At 36.4% G+C, this 14,147-nt stretch overlaps 1 protein-coding gene across 2 annotated transcripts; it reads left to right on the top strand.

The window, feature by feature from the left end:
* The first annotated feature begins 4,352 nt into the window (after positions 1 to 4,352).
* Positions 4,353 to 12,660, top strand: LOC139933846 (ras-like GTP-binding protein RHO). 2 transcript variants are annotated; one of them, XM_071928075.1, is made up of 4 exons: positions 4,353 to 4,481; positions 6,480 to 6,642; positions 8,024 to 8,173; positions 9,672 to 12,660. In XM_071928075.1, the coding sequence occupies exons 2-4, from the start codon at positions 6,487 to 6,489 to the stop codon at positions 9,942 to 9,944; spliced, it is 579 nt and encodes a 192-aa protein (XP_071784176.1). In that variant the 5' UTR covers positions 4,353 to 4,481; positions 6,480 to 6,486; the 3' UTR covers positions 9,945 to 12,660. The 2 variants fall into 2 exon arrangements, with proteins under 2 accessions (XP_071784176.1, XP_071784175.1); XM_071928074.1 differs by lacking the exon at positions 4,353 to 4,481 and adding an exon at positions 5,153 to 5,274.
* The last annotated feature ends 1,487 nt before the right edge of the window (positions 12,661 to 14,147 follow it).

The raw sequence follows: 14,147 nt of genomic DNA, 5'->3' as shown, positions 1-14,147 counted from the left end.
GTCTTTGACCGTTAACCATACTCTGTGTAAGACCCACAATATGTCAAATTTAATTTACTCTGTCTTGTTTGGATTCACTGGTAGGGACTTTCTTGTCCGAGTCTAATCTCTAATTCACTGAGTCTTGTTTGAGTCCGTGTTGATGCTAAGTGCTAGTTGTCTTAAGCATTTGTTGTCCAAGTCTTATCTCCCGATAAGGGGGATAACTGGTAGGGACTTCACTGGTAGGGACTTTCTTGTCCGAGTCTAATCTCAAATTCACTGCGTCTTATTTGAGTCTGTGTTGATGCTGTGTGCTAGTTGCTTGATGCATTTCTTCCCAGCATACATCATGTTACAAAGTCTGTCCAAAGTGGCTAACGTCTCGGACTTCTTTACAGTTTGTAGATTTGTTAAAGTCTGCATGAAAAGAAAAAATCAAAAAGAATCACAACATGATTCTTATGGCGACCAACAAATCTTGATACATGTAAATTAACTTGATAATGTTGGAAGACCACATCAACTTGAAACGTGTACATAATCTTGATAATGTTCGATGGTTGAAATCATGATGATCTGACTAATTTGGGAAGTTAAATCTTTGTCTGTGTATTCATTACTTGTTCATGGGGGTGGGTGATTTTAGCCACCTACTTGTTAGGGACATACCTTGCATGTTAATCACATGTTAACCACTTGTTAAATTTGTAGGACACTACTTTAACCCAATAACAAATCTGCTTACCATTGAAATTGGCATAAATGCTTATGAATGGTTCTAAGTCCATACATGTGTGTGTTGAATTGTCATAGAGTGGAGTATTTTGGGGATATGGAAGTGTCTCTTGTGATAGACAATAGGCCCGATGTTTCACAGAGGCAAACTCCGTGCCCCTAGTTATTGCCTTGGTGCCCCTAAAAATGTGTGATTTTTCTTCATCATAGAGGCGCCCTTGCCCAAGGAAAAACTGCCTTGGCCTTACAAGACTGAAGTATCAAGACTACAAAGCAGATACTTGATTTCAATTCAAGACACATCAAGACACATCTCAAAACATACTTGTATCTATTTCAGAAACCATAGCCTTCAAAGTTTTGGTTGTCCTGTGTGTAAGCAGAGTCTTGGTGTTTTGCGCCAGGAGTGTCATCATGAAAAAACATGGCGCATTTAAATGTAATTATTATTTAAAGTATTCTGATGGGTTTAGTTTAATCTTTAAGAAGTGACTTAATCTCTCATACCTCTTCAAGATATCCAGTAATGAATTGTAATCTGAACATAGCGTTCCACCATTTGGCTTTCCGTTGTCGACGTGTCTTCCCCCAAAGGAAGAATGTTAGGTGCTCCAAAACAAAATTAGTCTGTGGAAACAATGAATATTCATTAGAGAAAGAAAAGTCACACGAATATTCATAACTGTTTGGTTACATCTTGTTTACAAATCCCCCTCTATTAAAACATGCCTGGTAGTGGTTTAATCATGATGTATGCTGCGCACATCAACAGGCAGAAATTGAACACTGGTTGTTAAAACTTTTACCTTAAACCAACACCACCTTACAGTGTTTGCCTTCAGTGTTTGTTGAAATGCACCGAGTTAGTTGTTCATTTTAGATTCACTCAAGAAATTGTTAAGTTCTAGACTCTCAAAGATTCAAGGTTTTGTCATATCAAGTGTTGTTGATTATCAAATTTAAAGGTGTGGTCATACTTTGGTAATGACACTGAAAGTCTGTCATTTTTTATCTGAAAGCCTTCTTACAAAATCATTTTGTCTTTAGTGCCCCGTGATGCAGGTTTACTATGATAAGGACACTCTTCTTCCAACCTGGGGGCCCTGGGGGGGGGGGTTGACAATTGTCACAACTTAATCATTTGGTTTGTCATCGTATCCCTGTAAGTGTAATGAACATTTGAAGATTTCCAAACATAAAACTCAGGAATGTCAAGTTATCCCCCAGCCATAGTTATCATAAATTATATGGCAAGCAGCATTTTATTTTTAAAAGGAAAGACTGAATATCTTAATGTTTTTTTGGCAATTGTTAGTATTAAGTACACAGTTCTAAACCAAATTATATTGTAGATAATCCAACTCTAATAAACTAAAAAAGAAGAAGAACCGGAACACTACATGATCTTTAGTACATGATCATGATGATGATCATGGGTATAAAATAGCGCCTCATTTGACTGTTTTACGTCTTATTTTCAAGCAATATCTACCTGCACTTGCTGAACAATGTGACTCTTTCCAAGATGAAGCCTTCCGGGCATAAAATCCCTCTTCTGGTACTGTAGGATAAGGAATTCTTTGACAAATTATGTTGCTTTTATACTAAAACACACGATCAAGATTTCACTGACGTTGTGCAATGCGAGTTTTTTGTTACGGTAATATGACCCTTGACCGGCATAGTTAATTTTTTCAAGGGGTAACATATATTATTTTGGTAAACTAAATAACCTATGAAACTATCTTCAAATATTCTCAGAACAGAATCGTTATATTTATATCATTCATTTAATAACTTTTCTCTGTGATTACAATTCTTTTTAAAGTATTAAAGGCACATCTTTATAAAAAGAAGTGTGTACATATTTTACTTGCAACGATATTTACCCCTATATAACGATCAATCGATCAGTCGATGCTGTAAATAAAACATTACATCATTCTATTTATATCAACCATATAAACGTTACACTGCCCTCTATAGTTTGTTTTGCAACAGTATGTCACGACACGACACGGCTAACCATACTATAATAATTGTATGTTGGTAAAAACAAAATCATGGTGCAACATTTGTATTAGTTTTGTTTTGCTCATTTGAGATGGACAGCACGATCTTCGAGACAGCAATGAATGTACCCTTGTGAAACTCAGTTTTAAATGATTTGTTACCTGATACACGATTTGGAATTTTATGGTAATTAGCCATGGTTCCACTCGGAGCTGTCATTGCTCTGTACAATGGTGCAAGTTAGTTTACTGGCTACTTAGGGTTCTCTCCAGGGAGATGTTGGTGCTTTAATTTTTTTGAAATGGTTTGGTCGATTTCTAAAGGTCCCATCAATCTATAAACTACCACGTTATTATCGAAAAACGATATAATTAGAGAAAGATAAACGGCCCTACCCCTGTGGGGGGAGTTGAATCTGTAATAACATGGAGCTATGGTAATAATGAATCACTTACGGTGTAGCAAACTTACAATACAGACTTTAAATAACAATTAAATTGTTTCATTATTTTGAGTGTACGAACCATCCTGAACAAAAACATTAACTTTGCTCTTTGAGATAAATTTGTCTTTGGAACGTTTATGTTTTATTTTTCAAAAAGCCACGAGACACGAATGTTTTTGTTTGTTTACCTGATACAAACGTGCCGCATATCAAATCACTGCCTGCCTTCCTTTGCAAGCACATCACATGACAATATGGAGTGTAATTTTCTCAAATGGATCTTATCCCTCCGTCTTTTTCTTCCACCATGGCCAATGTAGGCAAAGAGAATGTAATTATATGGTTCCATGTCGATTGTTAAAGCAAAGTCTCTTAAAGGCTTGGACACTGTCGGTAATCACTCAAAATAATTGTTATCATAAAAACTTACTTTTCAATCAACGATATAGAGAGAGCTGTTGATAAAACGTTGTGAGAATTAGAAATAACGGCCCCATTGACCCTCTGAAGTAAGGCGTAGTTTTTTAGAAAGAAGTCACCAAAATATTTGACTTTGATTTTGAGACCTCAGAATTAGATACAAATGTTTTTTCTTCCATTATTCTCTCGCAACTTCGACAACCAATACATAATTTGAGCTTAATTTTCCACAGGTCTGCATGCTGATGAGACACACCAAATGAGAAGCATGTTTTTTGTGAATAACCGATAATTGTTTGTATCTGTATAATGTCGAATACTACAATAAACTCACAGGCATACAAGTTGCAGGTGTGTGATGAGCACTGAGAATTCAATGTCAAACCTGTATGGATCCAAAGATCACTTCCCAAAAATGTTGATTAGTATACTCTTGTAGTTATTCCAATTCCTGATAATTCACAAATGCAATTCACTTTGTCGGCATTTTGTGTTGTTTTACTTTAAAGGGGCAATACGGTCCCTGTACCCACCGAGGGAGATCGTGGGGGGGGGGGGGGGGCATAGTTCTATATATATATGTCACCATTCGTTAGACACCTATGTCATGCCACAGAAAAAGCTCCCTAAATTATTTTTGTGTAAAAAAGTCTTTGCAGCCGATCAGGTCGTTACACCTACGGTGTCTATTTATAGATCAGCGCACACACCCCTATAAAAGTCAGCGCGCCGGTGGCCGGACGTAGTTTCAGTTTCACAGAGAGAGATCGCGAACGCCCTCTGTGTGTGTGGAAGATTAATCAGGCAGTTGAGGAGCGCTCTACACAGAGGTCCGGCGTCCACATCAATCCCCTGGTGGTGTACTGTCGTCAGGTGAAGCAACCAAGTGAGTCATCATTGTTTCTATTGAGCTAAAGAAAATACTTTGAGGTTACTTTGTTGTTTACACTGTCCACTTGTTATTGATAAGAGTCACAATAAAGGGCGGCTACTTTTTGCATGTGTCGTCACAAAAGCAGTCCTTTTCAATTAAGCCTACCCGGAAAAAACCCAATCTTTCATCAGTACCATTGGAAAATGCTATATTATATTGTGAAAATTGAAATATGCAAATTGTACTACTCATCACATTCATACTAGTTAGATTTCAAACTAAAATTCAATAAAACTTTTATTTTAACATTGATTTGAGTATATATTCAGAAAATTTATAACAGGTCGGCGCTTAGGTCCTAAGCTTTACATATAAGGCGGGGGGGGGGGGGGGGGTGGTAATTAATGTCATACATGCATGCATGTTGTGCATAAGACGGGGCGTTTTATTTTATGCGGGGGTTTATGTAGGCCTATGTGTTAAGAAACAACAGTAGCTGACAAAATTAAAAAACAAAACAAATTGATGTCAAAAATCGGACCATCAGCATACAATAGTGTGCGTTTACCTTTTACGGATGACGTCATTTAGTAGTGGCCAGTAACAAGACAAGAAAAAGTCTCACAGTTTTACCCAAGATGCATCTGTGATGTCACTCTGGGTACTGAGCATTGCTCAATTGTGGTAGCCCCTATAGGAGCTATTGAGGTGTGGCCATCTTTTTTTTGCTGTGGGACTGTGAATTTTGTCTGATAACAAGCGACTGAATCTAACGCTTCCTGGTAAATTTAGGTAATTTTTAAGGGTAAGTAGTGATTTACGTTACACCAAAAGTATTTTCTAATCAACAGACAACGTTCAGTATTTGGTAGGATGATAAATTTTCTAAAATGTTATCATGAAAGGTGGAAAACTAGCGTTTTTCCAATTCATTATCGTTTGGTTTTGTCAATCTTGTTTGTCAGTTGATGTTATGTTACTGTCGTTTACGAAGATTGGAATAGGTTTACGTACACATCCATTGTGGTTGGCCGTTTCTGCTTGGTGTTTATGAGTTTCTCCTGTAATTCTCCGTTATAATATTGTTTTTGTAGTTAAATCAGAAATAAAACTGTAAATTGTACTGTACACTAAGTTAGTATTCAGTAACACTGTCCTGTGAGAAACATAAATGTGCACGAAGTTACAAACACAAGTTTATTTTAAAATAAAATTAAAAAGGGGGCCTAACTAAATAAATAATTTATTAATTGCTACATTAAATCCAGGAAAAGTTTCCGTTGTTTGCTACAATGCTAGTCTTTACCACTTTTGCATTTTTTATGACATACTAATCTTATTTACTCAACAAATGAGATATTCCTTATAAAATTTGGTAAACATGTTCGCATGACAAATGAATTACTTGACATCGACAATGACATGTCATGATGGAGTGAAATTAAAGGAATTCAAATCAATTGGTGCACCACCATTTGATTTATTTATGTTAACCATATTTTTGAGTTCGGAATGGATGCATAAAGTTTTTACCCTGGTGTGCTCACAAAGTAAACTAACTTCTTAGTTTAGTTTAGTTGAATGTTAATGGTGGTTTGATGTATGTCATTGACCCCTAGCCCCCTCCCCCCCCCCCCCATTCAATGAGCTGGAGTTCCTCTAGCTAGAGTTCCTCCCATTCTTGGCCGAGGCTCAAGTTGGACTCCTGCGACTCCGTCGATTAGAAATCCCACATGCTCTCTGAGTGCTTTCGATCGTGTACGCACTAGCAAAGTTATATTTGTATACAACTGTAGTGAGTGCACCTTCAGTTTTTGGCATAATGGGAAGCAAACCTCTGCATACATGAAACAACCATTTACACCAGTTGTAACCTTGCTACGCCATGGCCATTATTGACAATATTGACATGGTGTATTGAACATTTGAAGAAGAAAAAAATTCAAAATCTAAAAAAATAAACATATTTGTATCTACATGTTTATAATATTCCATATTTATTCTTTTCAGAACCATAATGGCAGCTATACGAAAGAAATTGGTTATTGTTGGTGATGGAGCTTGCGGAAAGACTTGTCTTCTTATTGTCTTTAGCAAAGACCAATTCCCTGAAGTATATGTACCCACAGTATTTGAAAACTACGTAGCAGACATTGAAGTGGATGGAAAATGTGTAAGTAATTATTTACTGCTGTCATGGTTTGCAAAACATATGGTTGCCAGTCACAACAACTCTATGGTGTTCTGGCTGGTAAACTATTTTACTAGGCAAAATATGTGTTGTGCTAAGCAAATTTTGTGCATACATGCTAGAAAAAATTGGGATCTGTTGCCTTAAAAGACATCATGGACAATATTGGTAATTACTAAAAACGAGGTAACGAGCAACGGAAAGATAGTATACAAAGTTGTGAGAAACGGCTCCATCGGAAATAATGTAGTTTTTTTTAGAAAGAAGTAATTTATCAATCAAGTACTTGAATTGAATTTGAGACCTCAGCTGAGGTCTTGGATTCAAGCATCTGAAAGCACACAACTTGTTCGACAAGGGTGTTTTTTTTCTTCCATTAATCTCTCTCACTTTCAACGACCAATTGAGCTCAAATTTTTGAAGGTTTGTTACTTTATGCATATGTTGACAATTACCAATAGTGTCCAGTGTCTTTCATAAGCATTGAAGTATGTGGAACAGCAATGCTGATGGATTTCTCACAAATCAAGCTGCACTGTTTTTAGGTAATAGCATCATGTAGGTTTCTCTAGTAAACGGTGGTCTGCTAAAACACCTGAAGACCAGTCAAATTGTTCTACCACTGTTGAAAAGCATCCCTATTTTATAGGAATTAAGTTCAACAAGCTGACTGACTAGTGAAATGAAAAGCCTAATGGTCTATTTTGGCCAGTCACTGAACAAAATTGAGGACAAATCCTGATATGTGTTTAGTTTTGACATCTGACATCGACCTAGAGAGAACAAGGAAGTTAACAGTTTTATTTTTGCCCTGTTCTTGGCTTGAATTCTGTTTGATTATTTCCAGGGCCCTTCCTCTCTCTCAGAATCCAATACCATGTTGTAAATTAAAACTGTTGGACACTGATTATGGAAAGCATTACAAGTTCATTAGTGCAGCCCTCGGTCCAAAAGAATCGCCAAATGTACACTATGATTTTGATTGAGTTTGGGGGTTTTTAAGGAAGGGTTTATGTTTGTTTAATAAGAAGTGGGATGTTGAAACTGCATTATGACAAATCATAAGGAGAGTTTGTGGGGTCATGAAAAGTAGTACTTGTTGTATTTCCTTTAAAGGATTTGGTGACCACTTGGCATTGTATCAATTTACTACTGGAGTAGTTAAGACTATTACAATATATTTTGTGTGTAGGACTTCAGCACCTAAACTCTAAGCCTGTGCATTTATGGTTATTTTTGTAAATGTGTAAACAATTTTGTTCTACGTGTAATGGTCCATTTTAGAAACAAGATTTGAGACTTCCCTCTGCTGTTTCTTCTTATTGTTGATTTCTCACTGTTGTTGCTTTTGTTATCATTACAGGTTGAATTAGCATTATGGGATACAGCAGGGCAAGAAGATTACGATCGTCTTCGTCCTCTGTCATATCCAGATACAGACGTCATCCTAATGTGCTTCTCCATTGATAATCCAGACAGTTTAGAGAATATCCCAGAGAAATGGACGCCAGAGGTAAGAACTTGTTTTGGTCATATGCTAGTTAATCTAAATAGTTGTTTTTTGTTACTAAAAGAAACATTTAATGAATTGGCACAGCCAAGCCACCCAAGTTTGCCACACACTATTGTTATTATAGACTGAGGGGGCAAGGTCCAACTTCATAAGCTGTTAAAGGAAAACGTTGCCTTGGATCGGTCGAGTTGCTCTTTGAAAATCGTTCTATAACCGTTTGTTGTAAAATGTATGGTTAGAAAGATATTGTAAAAGTAGAATACAATGATGTACACAAATATGCCTCAAAGTTGCGTGGTTTTCTTTTTACCCTGTCGACTAACATGGCCGACCATGATAGTTCGCAACGTAAAAGGGAAACCATGCAGTTTTGAGTGATACTTGTGTGGATCATGATATTCTACTTTAAAAACATCTTTCGAACCAATATGCATTTCACAACAAACGGTTTCAAACGCTTTTAATAGACCAACTTGTCCGATCCGAGTCAACGTGTTCCTTTAAGCAGAAAATGCTGCTTCGCATAATACTTTGCTAAGCAGAAAATGAGTGGGGCACTACTTGCAACAATGTTAACTTAATGGCATTTTTGGCTGGTTAGGAGTTTCTATTAAGCAAGAGTTATTTGAATGCTTACAGGCTTTATAAATTTGCTTATAGCCCGGTTCATACTTCTCGCGAATGCGATAAGAATGTTGACCTCATAAACTAGCATCACAACTAAAGAGGGGTTGTGACGTCAAATTCACATCAAATTCGCATTCGCAGGAAGTACGAACCAGGACTGACATGATCAGTGTCAAAGAATAAAATTGCTTTTGTGATTGCGAGATCCCTTCAGTGGAATAGACAGATTCATAAGGCTCCGCACACGGCGCTCATGTGACTCAAGAACCCGTGAGCCTTTCCAATTCCATTATGCACAACTCTGCTGCATGCGCAAAGCATATGCGCACGCATGTCAGAGATTATTTTGTCAGCGTATTGGTTGCGTAATGGGTTGTTATTTGTCAATATGCAATGGGGCCGAGCTTAATGGATCAATCTATATTGCTGATGGACCCCTAAATAAATAAGACCAATACATTAACAAATAAGTTTTATTGTTAATGTATGGTTCATTATGTTTGTCAATGTATGATTCACTATATTTGTCAATGTATGATTCACTATATTTGTCAATGTATGATTCTTTGTATGCAGCGTGACATTCTACTGTTTAATTGTCAAGTGACTTATTAATTAATTGAATCTTTATTTTTGTAACTATTGCTTTATATATTTCATGTCATTGTATTTCTTTTATGTGTTTCACATAGAGGCCCCTACATTATGCTTTATATAAATGTTTTTATTTATCATTACTTATATTATTATTATCGTTAACTTTTTACTTTCATTATGGTACTTAGTTAAAGTTTCTTAAAGGATTGTATAACGTGTTAATCAAGCACAACAAGTTTTTTTTATAACTATTTCTGTGTCCTTGTATTTGTAGGTGAAGCATTTCTGCCCCAATGTACCAGTGATCTTAGTCGGCAACAAGAAGGATTTGAGAAATGATGAGGCAACAAAGCGGGAACTACAGAAAATGAAGCAAGAACCAGTTAAATTTGATGAAGGCCGAGCAATGTCAGAGAAGATTGGTGCTTTTGGCTACCTTGAGTGCTCAGCCAAATCCAACGAGGGTGTAAGGGAAGTCTTTGAAACAGCCACGAGGGCAGCTCTGCAAACGAAGAAGAAGAAGAAAGGAAAGTGTAGTTTGTTGTAGAGCAAGGATGTTACGCAGTCCCTACCCAGGGATAAGGGTTTCATTATACAATATTTCTTTATTGAAAGCTGAGTTCAGCTGATTGCAATTTGAGTAATGCTTGGTGATGTCTGAGATATTGACGAGCCATTTAATCTATTCAAAGTTGGCTAATTTGTTTTTTGTAGTGTATGAAGAACGCAGAGAGTAGCATCAGCTGAACACGGCTTTTGGCCTTTTTTTGTACCTTGTTTTGTGTAACCTTATAGGGATGCTAACAAGCACAGCTTTATTGTAATACCATGGGTACTCCAGGGTGCTGATACAGATTTAAACAATAATTGGAGCTTTGTTATTTGGTATGAGTTGCCAGCGCTCATTGTCTTTGTACTCAAACCCACTTGTACTTTTTGATCCTAACATGTACTACAGGTGCGAACAAAACACCACTTTAAACTATAGAACCAAAGGTTTGGGTTCAAAGTGGCCAAGTCCACAGCACTACCCTCATAAGCTGCAATGTATCTGTTCTTAATGATCAGATTACGTATTGCTTGTTGGGCTGGTCATCCTGAATTTAACAACAGGAACAACATGTAACTTATATGAACAGATATTGCCTGTTAACTTTAGAAAGTGGTGAGCAGGCTTTCCTTACCATTGTTGTTGTTAAACAGCAAGATGGCATTCGCCTCACTTTGTCCACTTGCAGCATATTTTTTGTATCAATATTTGTGAATATTTAAAAGTGTGGAGAAAATTAACAAAGAAACTAGCCTCACTTGTGGTACAGGTAAAAGTGGGAAGAAATAATAGGTAGCAATTAAAGCTCGGTAGGACATAGTAAACCTGTTACAAAATGAAAACAAAAAAATGGTAAAATGCAATGACTTAAATACTTGGATTAATTTTAAACTGGAAGGCTTAAGTTTGTTTGTTATTACAGCTGATGCAAATGTGAATTTGCAGTAAATGTGAATTTGCAGCAAATGTGAATTTGCAGCAAATGTGAATTTGCATATTGATTTGATGATTGGCATAGGTAATAAAAGGTAGAATAAGCTATCAAATTTTGCTCATTTGTAAAATTGTAAGCCTCATAATGCTGTATGAAACTATGTTGCCTGGCCAAAAAGCGACTTGGAGCCTTTCAAAAAGTTTCCAGTTTTAAAGACGGTTCATAAATCACATGTTTAAAAAAGAGAAACGGCTGTTTGATGTTGACATGTACCCATTTATACAAAAGATTCCTAAAACTGAATCTAATGTGAATTTGGGTGAGTGGTTGGCTTTTTAAACAACTTTTTTCTCTGCAGACACATGTAAAGTATGAACTAGTCTTTGCAGTTTGGGTTTTTGACCCAGCTGTGTGTTGAGGTATTGAGACAGACGGTGCCTTGTTTTAGGGGGTTTTAACTCATCTGTCATTGACAAGTATCTGCCATTCCTTAGAAGTCGCATTTTAACATAGTAGAATTAGGTCATGTACATACACTAATATTAATGGCACTATGGTTCATGTGGTAAGTGTAAACCCAAAAAGGCCGCCAACTTATGCCAACATGTTTAAACTCAACTAAGTATTTGGGTATTGTTGACATTTGAATGCCACTGGCTTTATGGAAATTGACAAAGCTATGATTGTGTTAATAACACTTGTAACATACAAGCCACCTGATTGGCTGGAAAGGCTAGAAATGTCATGCATGACAAAACTGTATCTCCTTTATCTGTAATTTCTGTGCTATAGTTGACTAGTTGTTGAGCATTTTTCACTGTATATTTACGGTCAATATACGGCTAACCTCTATGCTGACTTAAGAGTTTGACCAAGTTAACTTTTCTGAGCTTTTCTACATTTCATCAGCGTATGTAGGATACTCTTTATGTAGGATATTTTGTCAACTGTTCTCTGTTTTTTTTTTTTTTCATAAATAAAGCTTGATTTACTTAACCATTTTGTTGCAAATTTAAGTATTGGGTAAAGTCATCGGGGTTTCAATTAATCTGACAGTCTACTTGTCCAGTAGTCTATTTTTTGTGTGGCAAATAATAATGAGAACGAAACAAAGTAAAACACAAGTACATAGTCCTTTGAAATCAAAATTATGCAAGCAAACTTTTTCTGTGTGTAAAATGATTGATTAGAGAACATGTTAACAATCAAATTGTATATTCCTATAGATTGAAGTACAATATGCACTCGTCAGTTTTTGTCATCAAATATTGTATAAAACATTATAAGTTAACCCTTTAGATAGTCATTTCTGTTTTAATTTGAAATACCATAATTCTGCTTTTTAAGTCGCACTTATTATCATAATTATCATATAAAACCAACTGAGAAAGAGAGATTGAATGTGTTTTGTGTGTTAGTGTAAAGTAAAGCTATTCTTAAATGGAAAAAGAATGGATTTTGTGCACAGTTTGTTCAAGTGTTGTCCTTCCAATTCAACATCTTTACAATCATGAAGTTGCATTTGATCCGATGGTCAGGCAATTCAAGAAACTTAGCACTTGATGACAATTCCATGTTTATCTTCACAGGATTATTACTTGGCTTTTACAAATGATGCTTCCAGAAAAATAGAGCTCTTAAATAGGAAAACTTTCTTTCCCAAATAATGTCCTTTATTTCCTTTAAGGCAAAATATACCTTTGGTTTTTTGAACCGTTTATTGTTTTAATTCTTAATAAATGTTGATATACACAATAAAACTAATATCTGAAAATTTAATTTCAAATGGTCGCATTTTGTAGATATAGCCAAAAAATTCTGGAACGAGTAAGTCCACGCAGGAAGAATAATCCCTAATAGGAATACACAGTCTGAGAAACATTGTGCGGTAATGCTTGAAGTGTTGGGGCATGAAACTGTTATCTTTTTACATAACTACATTACTTCAAAGTTATATTTGTTCACAATGCTTTAATTCTATCAATTGCTGCTGTAGGCTTCTTTACCAAATGGAGTCGTTACCCAACATATACCCTCCCTTTAAGAGTTAGTTATTACCCAACATATACCCTCCCTTTAAGAGTTAGTTATTACCCAACATATACCCTCCCTTTAAGAGTTAGTTATTTTCAATCGCCCTCACTTCAGCCCGGTTTATTATCAGTCATTGATTTAGCTCCGTTTGCCTCGTTTTTGAAAGGGCAAGGGCACCAAGGCATTTTTGCTTGGTGAAGGGCACCCTTCTACTGTAGTTTACAAGGTCACGAAGAGAATGGCCAGGGGGCATGGAGGCAATCATCTTTGTTACCTCTGTGAAGTATCCTACCTGGTTATTGCAACAGGGACCAATATGTGTGTGAATGTCTTTTCTTTGACCTTCCATTGTTTAAGAGATACCCTTATTAGTTTTGTCAAGAAACTTGTGTACCTTTTGCTAGGACTTGGACCTGATGGGGATCAGGTTGGCTCAATGGTTTCTTTCCCTGCTTTTTCACCTTGGTGGACCCGGCTTTAAATCCCACCTTGGACCCAGAGTCTTGTATGTGAATTGTATTGGGTTTGCAGCCCTGTAATTGATTGCATGGTCTTTCTTTTCATCAGGTTTTTCCGCGAACATTTTAAAGGACTTTTCTTGGTGATTCATTCATCACAGGCCTGACTCCATACACTCCTTCTAGAAACCTCTGTTCTGCTTACAAAGAAACCCTTGTTGTCCCTAATGTTGCCACCAAAGCGTATGGTCAACGTAGTTTTCAGTTTGCTGCACCTCATTTACAGAACAATCTCCCTCTACACATCAATCAAGCACCACTATCTCAAGTTTCAAGACTGACTCTTCAGTTGTTATTATTATCCTTATCCTGTTATTGGTAACTTTTTGTGCTGGGTAAATAAATACATTTTGGTTTTAAGTATACAATCAACACCAATCCTAAAATTCTAACGACATCTATCTTTAAAAGTTCTTCACTAGTACAAAACTTAACATACTTAAAATACATTGTCTTTAGATAAATAAATGTTTTAAGAATTAAAACTAGCGCTTTAAACTACTGTGCTAGGGTCTATGGAGCACCCTATTGGCCCCATCTCTCTTGACATACCAATACTGGTACAAACTAGTAAGCTTTGGTAAACAGTTTTTCACTTATTTTTCAAGCTCTAAACTAATTTGGCCTAAATCTCTAAAACAAACCGCAGCTGAGAACAACTGCAAATGGTGACCGCCCAAGGTGGTACTAATTTCTACCAATTTCCCTTGGGGG

This window comes from Asterias amurensis, chromosome 2 (genome assembly GCF_032118995.1).
Source record: "Asterias amurensis chromosome 2, ASM3211899v1".
NCBI lineage: Eukaryota > Metazoa > Echinodermata > Asteroidea > Forcipulatida > Asteriidae > Asterias > Asterias amurensis.
This window is presented reverse-complemented; position numbering and strand designations above follow the sequence as displayed.

What these genes read in the sequence shown, in the direction of transcription:
- LOC139933846 (XM_071928075.1), top strand. Translation starts at nt 6,487, where the DNA reads ATGGCAGCTATACGAAAGAAATTGGTTATTGTTGGTGATGGAGCTTGC. An exon ending in TTGAAGTGGATGGAAAATGT is followed by an intron (nt 6,643 to 8,023) that starts GTAAGTAATTAT and finishes TTATCATTACAG; the next exon opens with GTTGAATTAGCATTATGGGA. An exon ending in CAGAGAAATGGACGCCAGAG is followed by an intron (nt 8,174 to 9,671) that starts GTAAGAACTTGT and finishes TTGTATTTGTAG; the next exon opens with GTGAAGCATTTCTGCCCCAA.